This window comes from Canis aureus, chromosome 8 (assembly GCF_053574225.1).
Source record: "Canis aureus isolate CA01 chromosome 8, VMU_Caureus_v.1.0, whole genome shotgun sequence".
Classification (NCBI taxonomy): Eukaryota; Metazoa; Chordata; class Mammalia; order Carnivora; family Canidae; genus Canis; species Canis aureus.
In genome coordinates this window covers 49,862,883-49,890,448 of record NC_135618.1, presented here as the reverse complement: position 1 = coordinate 49,890,448, position 27,566 = coordinate 49,862,883, and the positions used below count along the sequence as shown (strand labels likewise).

Genomic DNA, 27,566 nt, shown 5'->3' with positions numbered 1-27,566 from the left:
CCTGGCCTTACCCTGTGATCCACCAGAAGGTGACTCTGGAAAGGAAAGAGGCACTGGACTCCGGGCAGGGATTCTAGTGGAGAGAACACAGGGGGTGGGAGGACACGGGAAACGATCAATTAAACTTCTCATCGAGGCCGGTGACCAGCAGCAAGCAGTGAGCGGAGCGGTCCTACTCTCAAAGGACCAGCAGCCACTGTCACGTCGATGACGCACACCCTAGAAGGGTTTCTCTCCTGAGCCCCAGCGACCTCCAAAGAAACATATGGCAGCTCCCCACTTTCACCCAGGAAATCATTCCGGAGGGTCTACTATGCAAAAGTGGGGTAGGGAGGCACCTCCCCGCCCTGCCGTAGCTTGACTCCCAGGGCAACCCGGTGAGGGTGGTGGGGCCGACGTTCCCCCATTCATTCGCTGACACATTCATTCAACAAATACTGAGCACCAAGCATGCGCCAGGCACTCTGCAAAGTGCTAGCATCATGCTGAATCCTCACAGAACCTTATGAGCACGGTCATTACCATTATTCCTGTTCCATTCATTCATTCAACAGGTATTTTCTGATGAATGGATAAAGAAGATGTGGTTTATGTATACAATGGAATATTACTCAGCTATTAGAAATGACAAATACCCACCATTTGCTTCAATGTGGATGGAACTGGAGGGTATTATGCTGAGTGAAGTAAGTCAGTTGGAGAAGGACAAACAGTATATGTTCTCATTCATTTGGGGAATATAAGTAATAGTGAAAGGGAAAATAAGGGAAGGGTGAAGAAATGTGTGGGAAATATCAGAAAGGGAGACAGAACGTAAAGACTGCTAACTCTGGGAAACGAACTAGGGGTGGTAGAAGGGGAGGAGGGCGGGGGGTGGGAGTGAATGGGTGACGGGCACTGGGTGTTATTCTGTATGTTAGTAAATTGAACACCAATAAAATATAAAAAAAAAAAAAAAAAAAAACAGGTATTTTCTGAGCACCTGCTTTATGTGCCCAGCACCGCGTGTATAAATACAAACAGACACAATCCCTGCCTTCAGGAAGCTCATGCTGTACTGGAGACTGGAGTGATTGTGACACCTGCTAACATCTCTACTAGCTGGCCCTGTTGTTTCAGCGCTTGACAAGAATGATCTGTATAAGTACTTCACAAAAACAACCTCATTAAATCTTCGTAACCACCCTACCAAGTAGTTAAAAGCATCGTCCTCACTTTGTGGAGTTAAAGAAACAGAAGAGCAGAGGACGGAATAACCTTGCCAGGCTCCCCCAACTAGAAGCAGTTGAGACTCGGGGATCCCTGGGTGGCTCAGCGGTTTAGCGGTTGCCTTTGGCCCAGGGCGCGATCCTGGAGTCCCGGGATCAAGTCCCGAGTGGGGCTCCCAGCATGGAGCGTGCTTCTCCCTCCTCCTGTGTCTCTGCCTCTCTCTCTCTCTCTCTCTCTCTCCATGTCTATCATAAATAAATAAATAAATCCTTAAAAAAAAAAATAAGCAGATGAGACAGACTTTCAGCCCCCAACAGGCTGCAGAAAGAGACATTCATCAAATGAGCCAGTGAGCAAACACACAACCGCAACTGCGACGAGGATCGTCCCCTGAAGCTAGGTCGGTATATCACTGAGGTCACTGGTATCTTAGTGAGCTCCCAGCAAGAGAGCCGAGAAACAGATGGGGGCTGACGTAGCTGATGAAGGTCAGAGAAGGAATCCCTGCTGGAGTCTGAAAACCAAGTAGAGGATAACAAGGGTAGGGGAGGAGCAAGGTGGTCTTGGCAGTGGGAGTATGTGTGCAAGGGTCCTGTGGCACAAGGGAGGATAACCTACTCCGGGAACCAAGAGGGGGCTGAGTGGTCTACACAGGGGGCCGCAGAAGGAATTTTGCTCTTCATCCTGAGGGCAATAAGAAGTCCTCAACACATCCCAAGCAAGTTTGCACAGAACCTCTTTTCCAGCGGCATAGAGCTGAGCTCCAAAAACACACACCAGGAAAGGTACGTCAGCATGGAGCCTCTGGGATGGCACCCAAGCCCACCTTTTCTTCCATGCTGACACATTCAGATCTATATTCTGAAATACATGCTTTAGTGAAGGCGGGGCGGGGGGGGGAGGGGGGCGGGTCACCACACAGCGATGAGGTCTCTGAAGAGGAGGCCTCTCCACGTTCTAGCGTTGGAGAGCCCAACAAGTACACGTGTTCTACCAGAGGGTGGTGGTTTTCCATCCAGGTTGCGAATGCTCTAAAAACAACACCATACCTGGTCTCCACCTCCTGGAGATTCTGATTAAGCTGGTTTGGGGTGGGACCAGGGCATCAAGTTTTTTATTTCTAACTCCCACGGTCTCCTTGGCAAAGTGGCTCAGCAGGAAATGTACCAGATAAGCCTAGGATGTCTTGTCACACCCGATACCACGGAAGCTAAAGACGTGTAAAGTTAAAAGGCCTCAGAAGCAACCAGAAGTGGCTCCCAACAGCCTACAAAGGGATGATACGAGCCATGTCAGGACAGTAAGCAGAAGAGACTGCGACCATCACTTATGTTTAAATACACAATCTCAAAATGACACTAAAACAAAAAAAAAAGGGCAACCCCTTAGTGTCATTCATGAAAAGGCCACACTGGGCTCTGTGCTGGGCGTGGAGCCTGCTTGGGATTCTCTCTCTCCCACCTCCCACTTAAAAAAAAAAAAAAATAGTCCAGCTAATAAATGAAGAATGAATGACAACATTCAGGACAATGCACCATTTTGCAACCGCAATGGATTATCAGAATACTTGACAATACCCAACAACTATTATGAATGCTTTCGGGCCAGAGAGCAGTGGGACTGTTGTCCTGTTTATATCCTTATCTTTCAGATATTCTCACTGGGGATCATCAGGTGAAGGGCAGACAGGAATTCTACTATTTCTGCAATCTTTTGTAAGTCAAAATATTATTTCAAAATAAAAAGTTATTAAACATGTTTAAATTCCTATCTTTCAGTGATACATTTTGAAATGTTTACACGGCACGGTGCAGGGTAAAGAGTCTGTGGCAGTGTGTCATACACTGCTCTCTACTTCTATACACATATGGAAGCTTCCATCACAAAGAGCTAAAGGAAAACTCTCCCCGTTGATGTAAACACGCATCCTGAGCCCAGAACCACCAGGCTCTGCTCTGGGGCCATGAGGTGTCAGGAGGTTCCCAGCCCTGCCTGGGCCAGAGTCATACCTGGGGAGCTCATTGAACAGGGTGTGGGGGCCCAGAGTCTCCATCCCAGACCAGCTTCCATCAGTGTCTCTGGGCTTGGGTTCTGGCCTTGCAAAATTTGTATTAAGGAAATCAGACACTGCTGCCCCATAGACTGGCATTCTGAGCCAATCTAAAGCAGAATAAGTTCAGACTGGAGCCAGAGTTCAAACCCCAGAGTTGCCACTTTTCTCACTGAATGACCTCAGGCAAGCCCCACCCCCACCCTTGCCCCCAAAGCCTTGGTTTTTTAATCTGGGTGATGGGAACGCTTCGTCTGTCAGCTCAGCCTCCCTCACAAGACTGGACAGAGGGACAAGTGAAACGAGTCCATGGGACTGTGCTGTAAGCTAGAACTTTTCCAACCCAGGGTGACAACATTATGCACAGGGGAGGCAGTGGTCTTTGCTCTGGAACCTGGTGGTGGGTGGGTTATCGGGTGAATCTTAAGGGCATCTCAATTGCAGCCCAATTCCAACCCAGTGTGAAAAGGTGGGGTTCCAGCGGGGAAGTAGAAGCGGAAGGGGGTAGGGCACAGCTGACAATGACTCATTTATTACTTGAGTAAATATTTAGGGAGGGCCTCCTTAGATGCCAGGAGGTGGCTAAGGGCTGGGGACTGAGCTATACATGAGATGGGGAGGTCCTCACCTGATAGTGCTTCCCACGGGGATAAAGGAGGGGGAGGTGGACAATTAGCAAACCGGTGGGATTAAATATATAAATAGCAACAGGAGAGCCGCAGCACAGAAGAAAAATGAAGGTGCCAGAGAGAGAAGGGGGCCGGGGGCTGGCTTCTGTGTGAGGCAGCAAACAGCAAGCTCTGAAACCTAGTCCGGCCACTTACCAGCTGCGGGGACCTTGGCCAAGTGACCTGGTGAGGCGACTGAATGAGATGAAGCATGTTAAGAGTCCTTAGAATAGTACGTGGCACAGAGCGAAAGCTGGAAATGGTATTCATGGTATTAATACTAATATCAGAAACAATAACAATAATAATTCTTGCAGCCCCACAATACACTGAGCACCATACCAGACGCTTTCTGTAAGGGTTGGCACAGAAAGGCCCACAGGCTGGCTGCTTGCCAACAAAGTGTGACTGGCACACGGGAGGCCTACTCATTTACATACCGTCTACGTCAGCTCCTGAGCTACGACGGCAGAGGGGAGTCATTGCAATCCGAGTTATATGGTCTACAAGGCCTGAAATACTTACTGTCTGGCTCTTGACACAGAAAGCTGGCGAAGCCCCACTTATTACATCAGAGCTCATAACACCCTGAAATTGTGGTCACTAAGGTATAAAATTAGAGCCACGGAGCACAGCTGTGTGGGTTACGGACGTTGCAAACAGACGCCCAGCTGAGGGGCAAGTCGGGGCTCAGATGCAGCCGGTGCCCAGCTCAACAAGACCCTCAAGTCCTGTGCCTGCAAGGGGCTGCGTTAGCCCAAAGGAGGCAGGGCCGTGCCCAAATTCATCCACCCAGATGGGGTACAAGGTCTTTTTCCCATTTGCATGGAGACACAGTGAGAACAGCGGGGTGTTAGGCACATGCACACAAAGGGTCCCCAAATCCTAGCATTCTCTCAAAATCAGACAACTCCAGCTGCCGTGGGGCAAGAACAAAGCAACCTTTTGATTGTAGAATTGAGGGCCAATTCATGCCCTGTCCGCCCTACTGTATACAAATAGAGTTGTTCCCCTGAAACCATAAGAAATGCTAGCCCAGGGGGAAAAGGTTAATCCCCACCCTGGCCAGTAGAAATCCCAGCTGCCGCGAGAAAATTCTCCCCGCACACGCATTATGTACAAGAACATTTCACAGTTTCGTATCTGCACACTCCAAGAGCTTTGTCCAATTCGCCTCCTCCGTCTTTTGATCCAAACAGGGATTTTCAAATTATGAGAAGCCACATCACGCTGACAGAAGGTCCGCATCGCCAGCCCACAGAAGGAAATCTGTAAGTCTGGAAGCTGGTTTCTGGAAGTCCCTGTCTGACATCGAAGGCCTGATATGATCATTGACAACTTGAATTCTCAAGCAGTCAAGAACTGATCCTTCAAGAACAAGGAAAAGAAAGGGAACGGGTGAGGGATGAGAATCCAGATGGCGTTCCACTCGACCGCAACCAAGCAGAATGTTCTCCCATAATTCACCAACGGCAGAGCTTCCAGCTTGGGGCTTCCTGGCCACTGAGGCAAGCAGAGTGACTCCTATCCCAGGAGGGAGGAGACTTATTAGTGGGTCCCTCATTCATTCAGAAAGGAAAGTAATTCAGACAAGCCCCAGATGAAGGCAGAGGGAGAAAAAAGCCTGGTCTATGCGACGTACAGAGAAGGCTGCATGCTTTGGCATCTCTACCTGGCACTGGCCGGTCTGGCCAGAAACCAAGTGGCTTAAACCAATTTAGTGCAACAGCCCCAGGCACTGGTTCTTTGAGAACTGGTCATTCATTAGCTCACACCAGGCAGTTTGGGGACCTCATCTGGGTCTCTCAACACTCTAGCCTTTTCGCTACAAATTCTCTGGGTCCCCACACAGCTGTCCTGGTTTTGATTCTGTTTTGTTTCCTGTCAGTCACTCCCATTCTCCCACTGCCTTCGTGCCCAGCAGGAAGGGGTGCCTGCCACAGCAGTACAGCTTAGAGCAGGGGTGCTCCGACGTGGCCCCCATCACCGGCATCCATGGTGCCTGGGGATCTGCTAAAAATGCAAATGCGTACGTCCCACCACAGCTGAGGGACTCAGACTCAGGGCGGGGGGGTTGGGGAGGGTGCTCAGCATTCAGAGTTTAACCAGGCCTCCCAGGGGATGCACACTCAGGTGTGCTAACCCAGGAGAAGGGCTTTTGGTCCAGTCTTGTGAACTCAAGCAAGGCACTCCAACACTCAGGCCCTCGGTACTCACATCTGTACGAGGAGAGACTCAAAGTCCTGCCTCACTATGATGCTTTGAAAAGGACCACGTTAAAAACAACAACACAGAGGGTCACTGTCCAGCTCAGCCTCCTTCCCGACCCATCTGCGGGGCTGTAACGACTATAAGGGCCACCAGCCTCTCTGTGTCCCATGCACCCTCCTCCTTTCAGCCAGAGGGATCCTCCAAAACACCTACAACCTGAGCATGTCACTCCCCATGCTGAGAATCTTCCATCAGGTCAAAAACCCCAAGTCCTTTCAGTGACACACAATTCTACCCTTGATTTTGCGCACTTGGTTCCCTGGCCCCTCCAAACTGGCCAAACTGACCAAGCAGCTCCCAAACACCCACAAGTTCCTTTATATGGTTGGGTCTTTGCACATGTTCCTTCCTCTGCTGGGAGCACCTTCCTGGGCTTTGGCCTGGCCAACACTTCTCGTTTCTTGGACGCAGGCATCTCTTCCCCTGGATGCTGGCCCTGGAACCCAGGCTGAGTTAGGAACCTCTCCTGAGGCCCCTCAGAGCCCGCTGTCCCTCGTAGTTAATTTGCCCACCACCCTCTCCTGGATGGTCAAGTTTGTTCATTTCGGTACTCTGAGTCTGGTTGAGCACCACCCTCTGCCCTGCACAATACCGACTCCCTAATGACCCACAGCATGAAGAAGAAAATCCTTTAAAAAAAATGGGTTTATTAGGCTTTCATAAGCAGTCCAAGCTCCATGGCTGCCTCTGGGGTGTGTGGGGTAGAGACGGACCATGAGGGACAGGAGAGAACTTTCTGGGCTCCTGGTAATGTTCTGCATCTTGATGGGGACTTGGGTTATACACTTGTCAGAACTCATCAGACAGTAATTTAAGATTCAGGAATTTCACTATGTATATTTTTGCTTTAAGAAAAAAAAAAGAAAGAACTGACAATGGATACAGAACTCTAATGGTTTGCACGGTGAAGTGCTTAGGTGAAGGATACTGAATATTTCAAAGTAAGTTTCAGATCCCCCAAAAATTTAGCCTGTTGTCTGGCTGGCCAGGTATGTGAGAAAGCAAGGTTAGCAAAGTGTTAACTGTAAAATCAGACCGGGTTCTCACTGTGTAATTCTTCCAACTTTTCTGTGGGTTGGACACGTTCATGGCAAAATACTGGGGGGAAGGAAATATATTCCGTATTTACAGACAGGGCTAAAAATACCTCTTATGCCAAATGAGCTGAGCAATTTTCCTAAATGTGCTAAACCAATGCTTTTCAACCATGAACCCGTAGATCTTGTTAAAATGAGACTCTGACCCAGCAGAGCGCAGCTGGCGCAAGACTGATTTTCTAACAGCACCAGGGGAATGCCACTGCTGCTGCTGCTCCGAAAACCTCCACTTTGAGAAGTGGGGGGTCCACTCCCATGACCACGTTTGCCCTTGATGTGCAAATGGAAACACCCTCCTCCCTCCCACCCCATCATCTTCAACAGGAGCCTGGCTCTGGCCAGATGAAGGATCACAGGTTGGGGCCAGAAAGAACCCCCGGAGAGCGGAGAGCGTGGGAGGCTTGGTCAGCCGCTCCCAGATTCCAGGCAGCCCAGGGCCTGGGGGGACAGAGGGGAGCAGCCCTACCAGAAGCCAGGGCCAGAACAGATGGCTGAGTCATGCAAAGGGCACAGGGCCAGCTGGGGAGGATGCTGGCTTCGGTGACTCAGCAGAGGAGGGCCCGGCGCTGCCAGTTCCCCCCCAGACCCCGCCTGACCCCGGCCACCCGAGGGCATAGCTGACCGCTTCCTCTGAGGACAAGCAACATGTGACCGCGGCTCTGACATCAGGAGAGCAGCTCGGGCCAGACTCTCTGCATCTCTTGGGCTCCGGTGTGATGCAAGCCCTGGGGATGACAGGGAGGCAGGCAGTGGAAGGCACCTGACGGTGTCCTCCTCTCCTGATCACAGGCCCTGGATCCCAGCAGGAAGGCGGCGTGGCAAGCATCAAATGGAGCCTCCACGTGTTTTCAAGAAGGGGGCACTGAGGTCCTGGAAGGGGGAAGGACTTGTCTGAGGCCACAAATCTAAGTCACAGACCCTACTACTCAGCCTTCCCAGGCTTCATCTCAACTGTAGTTATGCTCCAGTTTCATTTTGTCTGCTCGCCCATTTGATGGCTGTCCCCCGTGAGGCCACAAGCTTCCTGAGGGTCCCTCGTGGACTGCACTATCCAAAGACGGCCAGACATCATCTGCCACACTACAAGCAATTCTTAGGATGAGACCTGACCACTCCTTCATCTAGAGGTGGAGGCTGTGTCCCCACCCCCTTGAACCCAGGCCGACTTTTGGGACCTGCCTCCAAGAGTGTGGCTGCAGATATCTGGGACTGGGTCATAAGAGGTGACACAGCTTCCACCTCACACTGTCTCTCTAGGAACACTCATTCTCAGACACGAGCTGCCACACTGTGAGGCCATCCTGGCCACCCTGAAGTGGACTGTCAAGCCCCGGTGAGGCTCGGGCAAGGGGTGAGCACTTAGCAGCAGATACATGAGTGAGGACGGCTCCTGTTGGAGAGACCCCAAGGGGGGAGTGCCCAGTTGAGCCAGGCAACACCCAGGACTGTGAAGCAGAATAATAAACTCCTATTGTTTTATGGGACCAAATTCAGGGTGGTTTGTTGCAGAGTATGTAAGGCACGAACCGCATCAATTTCACATGTCCTCAGAACCACTGAGGCACAGGATACAACAGATGCTTTATAAATGTCTGTTACAGGGACAGAGGGAGGGGCGTCTGGGTAGCTCAGTGGTTGAGCATCTGCCTTTGGCCCAGGGAGTGATCCCAGGGTCCTGGGATCGAGGCCTGCATCGGGCTCCCTGAAAGGAGCCTGCTTCTCCCTCTGCTTGTGTCTCTGCCTCTCTCTGTGTCTCTCATGAATAAATACAATATTTAAAAATAAAAAAATAAAGGGACAGAGGGAGCCCACAGTCTACCCGACTCCAACATAAGGCTCCTCTTCCATGACACCACGTTGCCTCCACCATCAGATTTAAGGTGTAAGTTAGGGTCTAACAGTCCAATCATCTTCCCTAAGCTTAGATTACCAATTAAAAAAGAATGCTAGGGACAACAGTCAGGGTGTCCCAGGCCACTGCAGCCCCCGTGGGAGGCAGAGAAGGCTCCAGGCCCAGGCTGCTGGAGACGTTAGAAAACACAACAGGAGGAAGAAGCCAGCTCTATGAGCCACCCCGATGTACAGGCAACCAGGAAAGAAGCAAGAGAAATTTAATCCAAATCCCCAAAGGGAACCAGAAATCAGAACTTCCCTCCCCCCACAAAGTGTCTGAGACAGGCCCCTGTGGACAGCTGCTTTTCAGGTCCTACAGGGAGCCTGCAGAGCCAGGTGAGCTCCAGGTCACCCTGCCAGCTTCTTCCAGGCTCAGTTTACCCTCAGAGCCACCCCGGGTCTGCAGCCCCCCGGACGGGTTAAGACTTGTTCATTGTTCTTTCCAGCTCCACAGCAGAGCCCGACATGCAATAAAGGTTTCCTGATGGGGACACACCCCTGCCAAACACCCACACCCACGTACACAAACACTGATGAACAGGAGACCCAACAGCCATAGACACCTGAGCCCTTCCTTTGTGCCAGGCATGAGCTGGGATCCAAGGGGTACGGGTACCCTGGGCATGGTCACTGCCCTTGTGAACTTTATACACATGCGAAAACACACATGTGTATAAGAATACCCTAACGCACACATGCATGCTCACAGACACATTTTCATGCGAACACATGAACATAAATATATGCACAAGCACACATAAACATGCACACACGCCTATGGGTAGAAACACATACATGCATGCACACGCACATACACACACACACTTTGCAAATTTCTCCAACACCGTTCCACTTTGAGCAGGGAAGTCCAAGAACGGGGCCTTTCCAAACACGCTCCAGGACATGGGTTTCTACCAAACATATTGCAAGCATCAACCTTCCCCAAGCCGACCCCACAGATGCCTTCACCACCCATAACTGTAGCCTCAGCCTCTTGCTGAGGGCCAGGCCAAACCCAATAGAACCACAGCAGCTGAAAACTGCTCTTGCTGCAATTTCACCAGTATACAGCTGACTAACCACGAACAAAGCATCAAATAAATGCTCCAAAGGCTCTCCCCTCCCTCTCCGAATAAAATCCAATGGACCACACAACTACAGGCAATTGTCCCTACCTCTGAGATGCCAGGTATTAGCCGTCTCTGGCCTTTCACTGCTCCAGCCACACTGGCCTTTCCTGCTGCTCCCTTGACATTTCATGGCAGCTCCCGCCCCAGGGCCTTTGCACTTGACACCCTTCTACATGGACCATTCTTCTTCTTGGTATTTGCTCAACTAATTTCCTGGCTCCTATCATGTTGAAACTGCCCATGACCCTCAACCAACATGTCCATTTCCTTTCCATGCTTTCTTCTCCTCAGGATTTACTGTCACCTAACTGATAATATTTGGCTCCTGGGTTACTGTCTGTCCCTCCCTGCCCCCATGACAACTTAGGCCTCAGGCAGGCAAGAACTCTGCTTTATTTACTGCCACACCCCTGTGCCCAGATTGGGGCCTGGCACATGCTGTGGATGGAAGGAGAGAGGGAAGGAGGGAGAGAAGAAGAAAGGGAAGGAAGAAGGAAGACAGGGAAACAGGGCAGAGGAACAGAGGCAGCTGCAGTAAAGGACTATGTTCCCTTTCATTTCACCAGCAGGAAGACTGGCCGTATCTCCATCCACCCACTCATCTGCTGGTGACACAGGATTTCTGTGTCCCTCAAACTGATAGAATGAACCAAGGGTCTCAAATGGAAATCCCTCAGGGGCCAGGCCCAGACTGTAAAAGAAGGAACCAAGACTATATAATGCAAAAGAGAGTAATGGGGATTGCGGTAATGTAGGGCCACACACCACAGCTGAGGTCAACTGCTGCCTGCCATGTGGGACAGTGGTCCTAATACTGCCAGAACTTCTCGTTTTTCTAGAAAATCTCCACAGTTAGAATTTATGGGAAACTTCCTAACTTTTAAATGTTCGCTCACATTTCCTAAAATCACTATGGCAACCAAATGAGAAAACCTATAGGCCTGTAAGACACAACACTTTACAACTATGCATCAGAGTCCCTTCTTAAGCCCCCGTAGCCACATGTAGGCCTCTATGTTTCCATCTGCAGAGTGGGCACGATGATATTACCTCTCTCTGGGCTTTTGGGGAAGATGGAATGAGATGCCAAATGGACAATATTGGCACAGAACAGACATCTAATCAATGTTACCTGGCATGGTGCAGTATTTTTCTCACACACACACACACACACACACAATCTCTGATCACACTTACGAGGTCATGGATGGTTTCAGAGAACAGGGGCGGTCGGTCTGAGAAGCAGGACAACACGAGCTGAATCAGCACGAGGGAAAAGTAAATGTAGAAAGTGACATCGCGAAACACGTCGATTTCAGCATCCTAAATGGGAGCCATGGAAGGAGGAAGAGAAGATCATTTTCTGGAGAGGCCAGGGGAGCAGGGTGCAGACCCAGGAACAAGCTCCCCTGCCCTGAGCCACCTGCCCTAACAGAAGGGAGGCGGTTACACGACAGTGTGGCTCCCGATGCCCTGGTGAGGGCGTCCGACATGCTGAAGGGAGGCTCAGGCGTGGCTCTGCTCGTACTGGTGGCGGGATTTTGCCAATTCATTCAACCTTCCTGCGCTTCGGTTTTGCCATCTATAAAGGGACCAGCGGTTCTCAATCAAGGGAATTATGCCTCCGAGGGAACATCTGGTAGTATCTAGAGCCACTTCTGTTTACTGTAATGTGGGCACTGCTACTGGCACCCAGTGTGGGGAGGCCAGGGATGCCCTCCAAACATCCTACAAAGGTCAGGACAGCCCCTTACAACAAAGACGTCTCACCCCAAAATGTTAGTGCTGAGGCTCACAACCCTGTCAGGGCAATTGTGAGTAGTGGATAAGATTATTCATAAAAAAAAAAAAAAAAAAAAAACTTAGTCCCTGCCTGGTACCTTGGAAACAGGACCTCAATACATGTCAGCTGCCCTCAGTACTAAAGACCATCTACACCAAACACTACAGGTGATCGATCAATGTGCAGTTACTGACTAGCTTGAAGATGGCAGGGGACGGCAAGTTAGCATCTGAAAAAGCACACTCTTCCCATTTCCTGGGAGCAGCATAGGCAGCCAACGTGAACCACTTCTTGGCTGGAGTGGTGGCTGATGGCACTGAAGTAATAGGAGGGCAGGTACTGGGCCCCCAGAGGCCCAATATCCAGAGCTGACTTGCCCTGCTCTTTAACTGCTGACAGATGCTCAGAGGGTGGTGTGCATTTATTTGCCTGTGGCTCTGACCCCTGGAGAACCCACATGGGCCCCTGAAGCTACACGAGTGGGGCCCCAAAGAAAGTTCTGGAACAAAGGCTGGAAGAGCTAGGGAAATCCCTGTGGAAGAAACTGGGTCCATGTAGTACCCATCCCCTGGTTCCCGTGGGAACACATGCTTTCCACCTAAGCTGGAAGGAGCAAGCATCCCTCCCGAGGGCCGCTGCAGGAAGATGTGGGAAAAGGCCACCACTTACCTCTTTTAAGGCAGTCATGATTTTGGATCTCAAGATGGCAAGGGCACACAGTAGGGCTATAAGCCAGAAAGTGAGCATGATCCCCGAGGACTGGACTCCCTTCCTTCTCTCGAGCTGAATTAAAAAGGTAGCAAGCAGCTGCAAGAGAGAAGCACACGACAGGAGTTGTCAGAAGTCCAGGCCCCAAACCCCCACAGTCTTGGCACGTATTAGGCCTGGAGCTGGGCTGCCCTCAGCTCAGTGGTACAAAAAACACAGTCTGGGGAGGACACGTGGCTCCACTACCAGCTCTGCTCTTGCCTTGCTGGTGACCCCGGGAGAGTCACTGAACTCCTCTGAGCCTCCGCTGCCTCGTCTGCAAAAAGAGAAAGGACAACAGCACCTAACGTGAAAGTGGTGGGAATTTACGGAGGCCGCGTACAGATCTGGGATAGGATGGCGAGGTCAGGGAGGAAGTTCAGTTTACAATAGGGGGAGGCACACATTTTCCTGAATGAATGGGCATGGCTGAGTGCCAATAAAACTTTATTTACAAAAATGAGCCATGGGCCGACCCTTCAGTTACAGGTCATCCCAGCCCTGACAGAGACTAATTATTCTTTGGGAAACAGAAGGAAATGAAGGAAGTTACATCACCTGCCTACATTTATACAACTCGTCTGTGGGAACTTCATCAGCATGATGGTGGACAGGGGAGCCTGCGATTTTATTTCATTCCTGATACCTGGGACTAGTAGGCCATTTCGCACATGATTTAATGATCAGGGAGAGAAAATCCGTGGTAAGACGGCTTTTTCCCGAAAGAAGGAGAAATGGCCATGGCCATTCCCCAAACAAGCAGACTTGGCCTCCAGAGGTGCATCCCCAAAGCCAGTCATGAGCCAGACTTCTGAGGAGTGACCCCACGGCACCTGTCCTTACTCCCCAGAAGCACAGCCACCGATCATTCATCTTCCTGGGGGGTGCCCTCATCTCCTTCACTCCCCACATTTAATATATCAGCAACCCAAACCGGCTCTGCCACCAAGGCCAATGCTCTGTTCATCCACTGCTCATCCTGGACCTGCCCCCTCCCCTTGCTCTGGGTGACCCCATGGGCCCTCCACTGGTCTCCCCGCCTCCCCACCTGCCCCAATAATCTAATCCATTTCCCCATTCAGAGGCCACAATTGGCTTTTGAACACACAGAGCCAGGCAAGCCACACCCCTGCTCCAAAAGTCTCCTTTGAGGACTGGGGGGTTTAACCTGGGGTCCAAGGACCAGGCTGTGGCCAGAACCCAGAGGTCCATGAACTTGGATGGGAAAACAATCACAGCTTTGCTTTATCTCATCAGCACCACCAGTCAGAAGTGAGGGCGATACACCGCAGAGCATTAGCAGTCCCTGGGACTCTGTCGCCATTAGAAACTGTATCTGAAAATACATGGGGGACGAGGTCTCCTGCGCTCACGTACAGCCATCGCTGCTTGGAAATGAAGGAGGGATCCCAGCCGCTGGGAGATCCTGATGTGGAACGCACGTATATTTTTTACTTTGTTTTTTAATCTTTTGCTGTTTTTAAGCATGCTTGGTTTCCCAAACCAAGTGCCCTGCAACTGAACAATGGATAAACAATGTGTGCTGAAACCAGGCCACCAAATACACCCAGAACAACTAAAAAACAAACAAACATCTCTGGACACACACAACACAGCTGGCCCAGGTCTGAGAAGTCAGCCTCAAATGGCCACAGACAGCACAGTGCCATTCACATGACATTCTGGAAAAGGCCAGGTGATAGGGAACGTTTTGGGGCGATGGGGCTGTTCCAGGCCTCAACTGTGGAGCTGGTAGTTGCATGACACTGTAGGTTTATCAAAACTCATGAACTTGTATTTTTCTTAAAAAAGTGAATTTTAGGGGCACCTGGGTGGCTCAGTGGTTGAGCATCTGCCTTTGGCTCAGGTTGTGATCCCAGGGCCATGGGATCAAGTCCCACATCGAGCTCTCCGCAGGGAGCCTGCTTCTCCCTCTGCCTATGTCTCTGCCTCTCTGTGTGTGTGTCTCATGAATAAATAAATAAATAATGTAAAAAAAAAAAGTGAATTTTACTATATTTAAATTAAACCTCGAGTAAAAACAAAAACACGATCACAAAATCTTCACATATATACGTGTGTGTAGGATTGGTTTCCTTTGTGATACTACATTTTTTAAATTTTTTTTAAGACTTATTTTATTTATTCATGAGAGACAGAGAGAGAGGCAGAGGGAGAAGCAGGCTGCCTGCAGGGAGCCCGATGCAGGACTTGATCCCAGGACCCCGGGATCCCTACCTGAGCCAAAGGCAGACGCTCCACTGCTGAGCCACCCGGGCGTCCCTCCCTGATCCTGTGTATTTATATTAGGAACGTTATCCTCAGACCTGATTGGCAAAGGAGAAATGGGCCCATGGCACAAGAAAGTTGGAGAACCAAAGTTTGGGAATGCAGAACCAAACAAACAAACAAAAAAAAACCACTTCCCCAAAAAAAAACTCAAGGTCCTATGGAGTCAGCCCTCTGCCCTTCTTGCCATCCCTGCTGCCCTCCTCTCCTTACTCCCTCTCCCTCAGCCACACAGGTCAACTCCCCCATTTCTCCCTCTGACGCCCAGGACTTTTGCACACCCTAGTCTATTCTCTCCAACTAGACAGTCCCCTGCCCTCAGCCTCCTCAACTTTTTAACTTCCTGCTCATTGTTTCAGCTCGGGCTCTACCACTCCTGGCTCCTTAGCCCCCCAGGCCAAACACGTCCACCAAACTTCACCCTTACAGCACACTGCACAAGAGCAAACTGTGCCCTTTTGGGGGAAGTTGTTCATTGAGTGTTTGCACAACTGCACATATGCTCCACAAGGACAGGAACTGTGTCTGTCTTGTTTCCAATCCCTGCCACACAGTAAGGATAAAAATCTATCTGCTGACTGCTTTCACCCCGTATTCCTAGTGCCATCTCCTCCTGCCCCCAGGGGTGTAGACGGAATGTCACTGTCACAGGAACAGCAGGGCGGATCCTTTCCTCTGTCACGGAGCCTACAGGGCAAGGGAGACACTGAAGATCTCCTAGGCCACCTCTCAGCCAGCTCAGAGTCTCAGAAGGCGTAAGGCCCAGTGACCCTCAGCCCCTCACACCTGTGTCCCCAACATCACAGACACACTCATGAATGAAGAATCAAAAGACCAGGAAGAAGGAAGGTAAGGGGGGTATGAGCCACTCCAGACAACACTAGTCTCCCTTTTACACCTTCTTGCCCAGACGTACAGTCTAAGACCTTCAGGCCAACAAGACCAAGCTCTTCCTTTACCAATTCCCTTGACACACTTATGGGGTGCTTACTACATGCTAAGGCGTGGGGCCCGGCTATGGAGACAGAGAGGTGAGCAAGCCCCCGGGGAGAGCCACGTATTGGCAAAGAAGCCCACAAACAGTGGGGCAGACACCTGGGTGTGAGGCTGGCTCTCCCACTTACTGGCTGTGTGACCCTGAGTCAGTTCCTTTACTTCTCTGTGCCTCAACTTGCTTATCCATAAACACAGGAATAAAGAGCACAAATCCTTTAATGAGTCCACATGTAAAGAGATTGGGGCTGTTAGTAAGTGCAATAAAGATTCACGAGCCTCCGCAATCTGGCTCGGACTTGCCTTGCCTTTCCCATCTTCTGCCAACTGCTGCTCTGTACCCCCTGAAGCCCCACTCCGCAGTCCTCCTTCATGGATGGCTTCTACTCCTTCACCCCCAGCCTCTAACCCCTCCTTGGACTCACTGTTCTCCCCACTTACAACATCCTACCCCGAACCTGCTTCCCTGCTCACTCTCAAACACTCGAGGGCTATGCTTGCTGAGAACCTTCCAGGCTTCTCCAAGGACCGAGGTATGGCATGCATACGCAGGAACGGCCCTTCATTCAGAGTACAACAACGTGGCATGTGGGTGCCAAACCACAGCCTCCACAGTGACCACCCCCTCACTCAGCTAGGTATTTGCTGCATGACCCTGAGGACATTTAATGTCCCTGAGTCTTAGTGTCCTCCCCTGCCAAATGGGGACAAGGCTGCTCTGAGAATAGATGAATTCTAATCTCTCATTTCAAGACATATAAACCCCCAACAACAGCACCAGGCACACATTAAGTACTTAAAACCTGGCAGCTATAATAAAGCAGTTGCCCTGGGTGAGTGTCCCACACAATAATGGGCCCCCGTGGGGCAGGGTGGTTTCCCATTCAGCTTGGCATCCCACCTCGTAAGCCAGAAGCTAAAAACTCAAGTGGCCGTTAGGTCACAGACAACTGGTATCAATGGCTGAGCTAGCCAGCACGAGAACAGAACACAGCAGACACGACAGGAGATGGCACCCGCCATTCAGCCTCAGTGGCAAGGAGGGTAACAAGGTGTGGTGGGGACTGTGGCAAAGTGCACGGCACAGGCCCCCCTTGAAAGGCTGCAGTCATCTCTCAGGTCCGGCTGATTGTTGTCCCAGGAGACGATGAGGCTGCTGTTGCCATCTCTGAATCGTTCATGAGAAACCCAATTTTTGGATTTTTCTTGTGAGATCTTCTCATTTCTAGACGCTGACCAATGGTTTTGGCCTTGGTGGTACCTGGTGGACAGCTAGCTCCTACTTACCATAGTGATGCCCAAGAGGGTTGGGCTGACCAGAAACACCGGGGCCAGGATTTTGCCCCAACTTCTTTCCCAGAAAGAGTAGAAGAGGTCTGCCCAGCAGACGATCCATAGCACAAATCCCAAGGCCTGGAAGAGAAGAAGGACATACATGTCTTACAACAGGCAGCCTGGAACTTCGCCCAGCACCCCTGCAAAAAGCTCAGCCTTGGAGGGACCAGCCAACCCCGAAACCATCACTGTGGTCCTCAGATACAGCACACAGCCTCTGAGCACGGGCAAGTCCTAGGTAGGGCGAGCCAGCCTCCGGGCCATCACACGCTAGCCTGTAACCAGAGTACGATGCCCTCTGCACCCAGGGCATCGCCATTTGTCTGGTCGCTGTTCTTTCCATCACAGGAAAATTCAAGAGCTCAGTCTACAGCTCACCTCCATCTGCCACCCTGAACGCCTGCATAAGGCACCTCACGCTCTAAGCACTCATTCACCAACATTCACGGGGTGCCTGCTATGGGCCACATGTTTTTCAAAGTGCCAAGGATACAACACTGAACAAAACAGACAAAAGTCCCTGCCTTCATCACGGAGCTTCTAGTGGGGAAAAAAATGGGCCAAAACCAACCTGCAAAATGTAGGCTATGATGCCAGAGAGTGAGAACTGACATGAGGAAAAATGAAGCCGGCAACACAGGATGGTCAGGGAGGGCCCTTGCAATCAGGAGACATATAGGTAAAGAGCCAAATGTGGATATTTGAGGGAAATAACAATTCAGTTACAGGGAACAGCAAGTGCAAAGGCACTGAGGTAGGAACTGCGTGTGACAGGTTTATGGCTGCTGTGGAACGAGCAGTGAGTGTGGCAGATGGCTGTAGGGGAGCCTGGGCACTAGATCACGCTGGGCCACAGTGAGGATTTTATTCAACAAGAGGGTTTTTGAGCAAGGCGTTGTTCATTTCTTTGTAAAATCTGTTTTATATTTTAAAGGGAGATGTTGCTCCCCCCAAAAAAGCACAAAGTGCCCCCAAAGGTCTGAGAGGAAGACATTAGATCCACGTAGGAGGGGGAAATCGATAGCGTTTTGTGTGGTATGAACGAGACACGTTTGGATGAGGGTACTGTAGGCAAAGGGGCAGCTTCAGTAAAACCACTCAAGTTCTCTCGCTTTTAGGAAAATTAAGTCTTCAGAAACGTGGCTTTTAAAATGAAGTAAGACACTTGCTAAGTCGAGAAGAGGAAATGGAATAAAGAACGTGACCAGTACCTGCTCTTGACATGTCTTCCCTGAGACAGCCCTGTAATGGGGACAAACAGGCAACACTCCGACCACAGATCCAAATGAACCCCATCAATCCGGGGTGGATGAACACCACACGACCCTAGGTATAAGACCCCAGAGGGACACAACACCTCTTCCATGGCTTTCCAGCTGGACATGCATTACCAGCATCCTGAGGAAACATCACGCAGGCCCCCACTGAGGAACTCCCTCTAACACAACTGGGCCACGCTCTTCCAATACGTCATTGTCATAAAGCAACAAAGGAAGGCAGGGTGTCCTTCCAGATTAAAGAAAACCAAAGAGACACCATGACTAAAAGTACTGCATGAGGGGCGCCTGGGTGGCTGAGTTGGTCAAGCATCTGACTCTTGGTTTCAGCTCAGGTCATGATCTCGAGGTGGTGAGATCAAGCCCCACATCGGGTTCTGCACTCAGGGGTGAAGTCCGCCTCAGATTCTCTCTCTCCCTCCCGTTCATGCTCATGAATGAATGAATGGATGAATGAATGAATAAAATCCTTTTTTTTAAAGATTTTATTTATTTATTCATGAGACACAGAGAAAGAGGGAGAGAGAGACAGGCAGAGGGAGAAGCAGGCTCCCTGCAGGGAGCCCAATATGGGACTCGATCCCAGGACCTCAGGATCACGATCTGAGCTGCAGGCAGACGCTCAACCGCTGAGCCGCCCAGCTGCCCCAAGACTGGTTCTTGGATGGGGCTGGGGGTGTGGTGCTAGACAGGGCTGTGTAGGACAAGTGACAAAAGCAGAATTCAGACAGAAGATTTTTTTTTAAAGTATTGTGTTCATGTTAAATTGCCTGAATTTAGTAACTATACTGTCGTTACATAAGAGAATGCCCTGTTTTGAGAAAAGACACACCATAAGAATCAACTAGTAAACAGCACAGATGCTATCGATTCTCAAATGACTCCGAAAAAAATAAATGACCTGTGTAACTGGAGAGACAAAGAGCAAATCATAAAACAAGTGTGGCAACATGTTAAAACCTGTTGACTGTAACGGGGATCCAGGGTCAGCGGGGTGGGGTCGGGTGGGGTGGGGGGGAGTTCCTGGGATCCTTCCTGCCACCCTTCTGCAGCATGAAATTACTTCAAGGTAAAGACTATTGGGAGGGGACGGGAGGGGAGGGCAGATAAAGAAATCCCCGGGTCAGGTATGAAGACCTCCTAATTGTCTCCTGATCATCTCGTAGGGGAGAGCTTATCATGCTCACTGTACTGATGGGGGAGCAGGGGCTCAGGCAGGTCAAAAACTGTGCTCAAGGTCACACAGCTGGTAAGAAGCAGAGCCCACCTGTGCACCCAAGTCTGAACCCAAAGCCTCAGCCTTTGCCCACCACCTTCTAGAAGAAGGAACCCACTTAAGCAGAAGAAACGTGTCTGTCTTCACCAACCACCACTCCCCAACCCAAGCACACCCCACCCCACCTGCCACCTCGATGAAACCCCAAGGGACTTACAGTTTTGGTTTTATTGAGATATGTCATCTGAATGTAGCCTCGGTCATGGCGCGAGAGATAGAGGAAGTAGAAGGGGAAGCAGAGCCAGAGGTAACAACAAGGCACCCACACGAGGACCGTGTTCTGAAAGCACTTGGTGAAGTCGGGGTTGCTGGTATTCCACGAGACATCCCACTCCTGCGGACAAAAACATAGGATCAGGATCCACGGGCCGTGGGAGAGGGGGGCCCAAAGGTCAAAACTCGACACGATGGAGTGCAAGAAAACACATGAGACCCTACCCTGAGGCCCTCTTGGGCACAACGTGCCACCTGGAAAGATCAGGAGCCAGAAAGACCATGAGACAAAAAATAAGGCATAAAGGCAGGTCTTGCCTCACAGAACCAGTAAGGCCTGGGACCTGCGGCAAGTCCCGCCATCATGAAGAAGCTAGAGCCTGTCACTGAAGAAACCCAGAAGGGTATTCCCCTGTCAACTGAAGAGTCCTTGAGTCATTATGAATCACCCTACCTTACCATCTCATCAACTGAGGACTTCAGAAAGTCTTCTTCTTGATCCCCATCACCACCATCGGTGCCACCAACATCACCATCATCATGACCACAGCCACCATCGGCAGCGCCACCACCACCATCATCATCATCATCATCACTGCCACCACCACCATTAGCAGCATCAGCATCATGGATGACGCCCAAGTTGTAATCTAAGTGCTAGGTTCTATTCTAAATGCTTTGTATGCGGTTATCTCCCTTAATTCTTTGAGGACTCTGTCATTCCTTTTTCAGAAGGGCGAGCCAGGACACGGACAGGTTTGGTGATAGGTGCCAGTACCGCACAGTAGGCAAGATCTGGAGCCCAATTCAAACCCAGCCAATTTGGTTCTGAAGTCCCTGCACTGAACCACTAAGTTATCCAGTCTCGGAAACAAGTTTAATTGCTTTTCTTTTTTTAGGAACCCACATGTGTTTCATTAGAAACGTGCCAAACAGGGGCACCTGGGTGGCTCAGTGGTTGAGCATCTGCCTTCGGCTCCAGGGGGTGATCCAAGGGTCCTGGAATCGAGTCCCACGCTGGGCTCCCCACAGGGAGCCTACTTCTCCCTCTGCCTGTGTCTCTGCCTCTCTCTGTGGGAGGGAGGGAGGAAGGAAGGAGCCAAATAGATAAGCAGACACATAATAAATGGATCAAGTATATGGGCCCAAGAATAAACTTCATCTGTCAGTTAGGACTTCTGTAAATGGAGAATTTAATTCAAGTCCTGATTTGACCACTGACAGTTACACAACTTTGGGAAAAGTTATTACCCTACCTTGGGGTTTTCACTTCCTATTTCTACCATGAGTAGGTCAGGTAACATCAGAGATCTGACACTGGTGGCCCCCAGGCCAATTTGGCCCACGGTTTGTTGTTACTGCTGTTGTTTTAGCATGCTTTTTAAAGAGTCTTAGGTTAGATGCCAACTTTTAAAATCAGAAAATTTCATGTAAACATTTAGATCTGGCTCCACTTAGAAAATGAGAAAAATCTGGCAGCACCGGGCCCAAATTCCTGCTTCACAACCATCAGCAGGAGAGCTGGGGAGCAGCCCTTCTTAGGATGAGGTCCGGGTATTCCAGCTGCCTCAAGGACCCAGGCCCCATGCAGCCTACTTCCCTCCTAGAATTTTCTCCCCGCCACCAGACAAAGCACACTCCAGAAAGCTCCAGGTAGCTCTGATCCCTACAGACTCCCCACAATCAGGTAAGCAGGACCACCAAGGAACTCAGAAACTTAGGGCTCTATAACAAGCTTTCAAGCCACATAGGAGGACGTGAAAGAAGGTAATGGGAACAAAAAGATCATTTCACTTAAAACACACATTTCATCAAAATACATGCTCCAAGCTTCTCAGAAAAGACACCTCATTATGAACAACAACACTGAGCATAGTTAATGCTCCTGAAATGCACACTTCAAAATGGTTATTAAGATGGTTAAAAAAAGAAAGGATTTGACATTAAGAAAGAGCGCAAGTGGGGCTCTGGTTATTAAGCAGGTACCTAAACTGGTTCTTCAGAGGTATAATTATTCTAGGATACGAACAGTTACTTCTCCAGAACCAAGAACAAGAAAATCATTGATAAATAAACTTTAAAAGGTCAACGCACACAAAGGGATTAGCTAGGAAACTTCTAGACACAAAGAAATCCTAAAAAAGGATAAAGGTCACGCCTCCGTGGACTTGGTATTTGGAAGACAGCCTTGTAAATGAGAATAAGAGTGGTTTAGATCAAAGACTGATTATTTTGACTGATTTCACATCACTTGTAATTCTTGAGGTGATGGTGGAAAAGAGAATTAAACTGTTAGTTGGTTATTATACACAGAACCGTTTCTGAGCAGTTGCCAGAAAAAGCTCATTCCAAAAGAATTTGCCTTTCTTGTGAAAACAATGCTGGGCAATAATATATGCGGTTCTGTATAGCAGAAGCTGGTTCATGTATGAGACATTTCCATAACCTAATCCTTGCCCCAATTATTCCTTGTCTGGACTACTTCAATAATTCTCTAACCATTCTAACCACTCCCTGCTTCCAGTCCTCCTGGCCCCACTCAGTCGTCCCTACTACAGCCAGTTATCTTACCTACTCGGACATCCATACGTGTATCCGCAAGATACTTAATCTACCCACCCACTCACCCATCCATCCATCCACCCACCAATGCACCAACTCATCTATCCATCTACTCACTCCTTACCCATACATCCATGCATCTATCTATCCAGGCACCAACTCCCATCCATCTACCCACCCATGCACCAACTCACCCATCCATCTATCCATTAATCCACCCACCCTCTTCCCATGCATCTGTGCATCCATCCATCCATGTACCAACTCATTTATCTACCCATCTATCCATCTACCCACTCCCTCCCCATGCATCCATGCATCCATCTACCCACCCACACAACCAACTCATCACCCATCTACCCACTCCCTAGCCATGTGTCCATGCATACATGCATCCATCTACCCATCCACCCATGTACCAACTCATCCATCTACCCTCTCCTTAACATGCATGTACCTAGCCACCCATCCATCCATCTACCTGTCTATCCATCTACCCACTCTCTACAAATCCAACCATGCATGCATGCAGCCACCCACCCAACATCTACCAATCTATGCATCAACCATCCATACATCTACCCACTCATGCACCCAACCAACATTTCATCCATGTTTCTCTCTTTGTATTAATTTACTTTTTTAAAAGGTCATACATTTTATGTGTCAAAAATGTTTCAAACTATATAAAATGGCATACATATGGTGAAGAAGTAATCTCCCTCCCTGAACCTGCTGTCCTCTATCCCATCCCACAGGCAAAATTGCCCTTGCTAACATCTTGTGTATTCTTCCAAATATCTTCCAGATGAAGTGTATAGATTTCATTTCCCCAAAAAGTATAAAATATACTGTTCTGTATTCTTTTTTTTAAAGATTTTATTTATTTATTCATGAGAGACACCCAGAGAGAGAGGCAGAGACACAGGCAGAGGGAAAAGCAGTCCCCATGCAGGGACCCCGATGTGGGACTCAATCCTGGGACTCGATCCAGGGTCCCCAGGATCAGGCCCTGAGCTGAAGGCGGCACTAAACCGCTGAGCCAGCCGGGCTGCCCTGTATTCTGTTTTTAGCCTAATATTAGCAACTGATTTTCTCAGTAACAGAGGTATGTTTTATTCTTAAGACCTTTCTTTTAAATAAAGGTAAAAGTGACATGCCATCTTTGCATCTCAGTCTCTAACCCTGTCTCTAGAAGCAACCATTATGGGTTTCTTGCATATCCTTCCAGAAAATATTTTATGTATGTGTGTGTATATGTGTGTGTGTATACACACACACACACACAAATACATATTTTCTGTTATCAAATAGAAAGGAGCATCCACCTCTCACTGTTCTGTATCTTGCTTTTTCTCTTAAGTTTTTTTAGTTTTTTTAAATTTATTTATTTAGTCTCTACACTGAACGGGGTGGCTTGAACTCACAACCCCTAGGATCAAGAGTCAAGAGTCAATGCTCTACGAATTAAACCAGCCAGGCGCCCAGCTTTTTCTCTTAAATAACAGGCCTTAAAGGTCATCCTGCACTGCAAAAGAAGTGTTTCCTCATTCTTTGTTCCAGGCACTTGGTATGGACTTGACTTTAACTGACGAGCCTCCTACCGACCGGGCATGGGCTACTCTAATAGACAAACAATGCGGCAGTAAATCGATAACCTGGGAAGTTCCTTGTTTCACATACACACAGGCATATATATATAACTTTCTAGAAGTGAATGTGTGGGGACAAAAGGTACATGCATCTAAAGTTAAGACAGACAGTGGCCTCCAAGGGGGTATCAATTTATACTCCGCCGAACAAGGTATAACGGTGGCTACTTCCCAAACAACACGTATTACGAGCTTTTTGATCTCTGCAGAGGTGGATGTGGAAAATAGCTCACTGTAGCTTCACTCCCTCCCTCCATAATGAGTGAAATGGAAGATCTTTCCATATGTGTTAAAAAGCAGTAAGGCTTTCCTGCTCGGGGAGAAAATTCACAGACTTAAGTATTCATGTTAATAAATGGGACAGATCTGATTGTCCATTCTCCTCTGGGTACCAGCTTGCATGGCTCCCGGTCCCCTTCAAAAGCCGATCCCTGCTGTGGTTCGTGAGATCTTCCACATCTGAGCCCCATCTATTTCTCCTACAGTTTCTCCCACCCTTGTTCCCCAATGTGTCAACTCCAGTATTCACTCAAAGAAACATTTACCACACGTGCATCAGGCTTGTTCAAGGCACTGGAGACCCAGGAGGGCCATGGTCCCTGCTTTTAAGGCACTCCCTAGCTGCTGGTCAGGTGAATGGTTCTCTGGGATACCTCTGGCTAGATGCTCTTCCTGAAATGTTTTTCTGCTGTAACAAACTCCTATGCATCCCACAAAACCCAACTTGGGCATTTCCTTTAGGAAGCTTTCCTCCCCACTCCCCAAATCCTCAGACTCATCCCCCCAATCTTTGCAATTATTTTCCTACTTGTCACTACCTCTGTTCTACGAGGACCATGCAAGGACCTCAGTGCCAGGACCATATTTATTTACTCTGGACACCTCTCCTCTTCACCTGGCAGGTACCCAGAAATTATTGAGTAAATGGCTCATGCCATGCCTCCCCTCTCCAACATCATCTCCTACTTTGCTTTTTAAAAAATAACAATCTATCCAGGTAGAACCTGGATACAACCCTGGACTTACTGGTTGGGCAGATGCGGACTGAAGTTCAGGCCCTGACCTCATGAAAACCTGTGCGGGTCACTTCACTTCTCCAAGCTTAGTCTCCTCCCCAGTGAGATGGTCAGGAAAACCAAGGGCCTGGAGGGGGTTTTGGCCAGTAGCAAAAGGCACAGTGCATGAGAGGTGTTCTGCATGGGACTGTCATGCTCTAGACACGAGGGGGTGACAGCCAGTAGCAGATGCTAAGAATTCACGCTAATCCCCACCCCTGGCACTGGCAGGGCCCAGACTCAGGAAGCTCAGAGGACAGAGAAACACTTGACTTAGGAAGTAAGCAAGAGGAAACTGGGGAGCATCTAAGGACACGGAATCCCTGGCAAGGAGAAGCTGAAGAAATGCTCAGCTCAGCGAAGGCAGGAGCCAGCCCTTCAGAAGGCAGCTTCCTGCTCCAAGCCGCACGCCCGCCCTGACCCAGAGGGAGAGGCAGGAGGGAGCAGCAAGGGGGGACTGGGGGGCACACAGAGAGGGGAAACCTGCTCGTGAACGTGCAATTTCACTGCTGCAGGAGGCAGCCAAGATGCCACCTGCCCCCAGGCCGCCTCAGCCGGCCAACAGTGGCCCTGACAACTGTCCCCAGAATGAAGACAACAATATCAGGGCGTCCAGTGTGTCCCTCACTGGCTGAGATTATAAGGAATCTTCTGTAAAAGGGACTCCCTTGGCCGCCCCCTGGAGACCAGCAGCGTGACCCCGCTATCTGGGGTTTGGGCAGGAAACAGCAAATGCGGAGGGCCACTGGAAGGCTTAGGAAAGGCGATGACTCACGGAGAGTCTGCGGGCCACTCGTGGCTCACGACCCCAGGGCTTGCAGCCACCCCGCTCTTCCTTCCAGCAGCTCTGCCTCCAGATCCAGGGAGCTTCAGCAATCAGGCTGGCCTGACCACTGCTCTCTAATTCTGGAGCGGCCATCGGGCCCCAGGCTGGTGACAAAATTCAACCCTGGGAGAAGGGAGTCCAGAAAACAGTCACCAGTGTGGACCCAGGCAGCGCACCGTGGGGAATGCGGCCCAAGAAAAGCTCCATACAAGAAGAGCATCACAGACTCCCCCAACCCATACGATTAATGGTGTGAGGACACCTCAACAGCCCTGGTGCCCTTTCATGTGCCTCCCCCTACAGCCCCCAGCCCTGATGCACATATCCAAGTCTGCTTGGCCCACAAGCTCGGGGAGTTTGTAACATATCTACTGGGTGCTTTCATCTCACATCCTTCTCTCTTGGAGCAGAATGATGACGACCGGCACGCTGAGCACCGACGTACCAGGCATATCACTCAGTCCTCACAGGAGAGGCACTAAAGCTATGCTCATTTCACAGATGAGGAAACTGAGCCACCGGAAACTAAGGCATCTTGATCCAAATCAATTCAATCACAGCAAAGATGCTACTCTCTTGTCCCCAGTGATGCAGGCTGAGGATGTGGGGTTTATAGGTGTCTCGGCTATTTACCAGGGAAGCACCAAAAGTTGGGAGGGGAAGGAAGGAGTGTCACCTCTGTGGAGAGCTGAGAACAAAGTGGACATTATAAAAAGCGGAGATGAAAGAAACTGGTACTTGGTGCCATGTGGGGGGGAGAGGATGGGGGAAGGGTGCCACTGGATCAAACTTCACCTGCAGTCCTCCTTCCCAGTGGACCTTTCCCAATAAATTCACTATATTGTTTAAACAAGTTTAAAATTAATTTGCTCTTGGGGCATCTGGATGGCTCAGTCGGTTGAGCATCTGCCTTCGGCTCGGGTCATGATCCCAGTGCCAGGCTCCCTGCTCAGCGATGAGTCTGCTTCTCTCCCTCTCCCTCCTCGTCTGCTCTTCCCCTCCCCCCCACCCTGCTTATGCTCTCACTCATTCTAAGTAAATAAAATCTTTTTTCAAAAATTAAAAATAGGGGATCCCTGGGTGGCTCAGCAGTTAGCACCTGCTTTTGGCCCAGGGCGTGATCCTGGAGTCCCGGGATCGAGTCCCACATCGGGCTCCCTGCATGGAGCCTGCTTCTCCCTCTGCCTCTCTCTCTGTGACTCTCATGAATAAATAAATAAAATCTTTAAACAAACAGAGA

At 49.8% G+C, this 27,566-nt stretch overlaps 1 protein-coding gene across 2 annotated transcripts in view; it reads right to left on the bottom strand.

The window, feature by feature from the left end:
- ABCC1 (ATP binding cassette subfamily C member 1 (ABCC1 blood group)) overlaps positions 1-27,566 on the bottom strand; it is a 136,180-nt gene that overhangs the window by 76,659 nt on the left and 31,955 nt on the right. For both annotated transcript variants that reach the window (XR_013384956.1, XM_077906741.1), the window contains exons 2-6: positions 20,176-20,352; positions 17,418-17,543; positions 12,771-12,908; positions 11,516-11,641; positions 12-73 (exon numbers count right to left, since the gene is read on the bottom strand). Coding sequence is in view for 1 of the 2 variants with exons in the window: in XM_077906741.1 (XP_077762867.1) it covers positions 12-73; positions 11,516-11,641; positions 12,771-12,908; positions 17,418-17,543; positions 20,176-20,352 (629 nt within the window). In the remaining variant the exon portion in view is untranslated. The remainder of the gene's footprint in view (positions 1-11; positions 74-11,515; positions 11,642-12,770; positions 12,909-17,417; positions 17,544-20,175; positions 20,353-27,566) is intronic.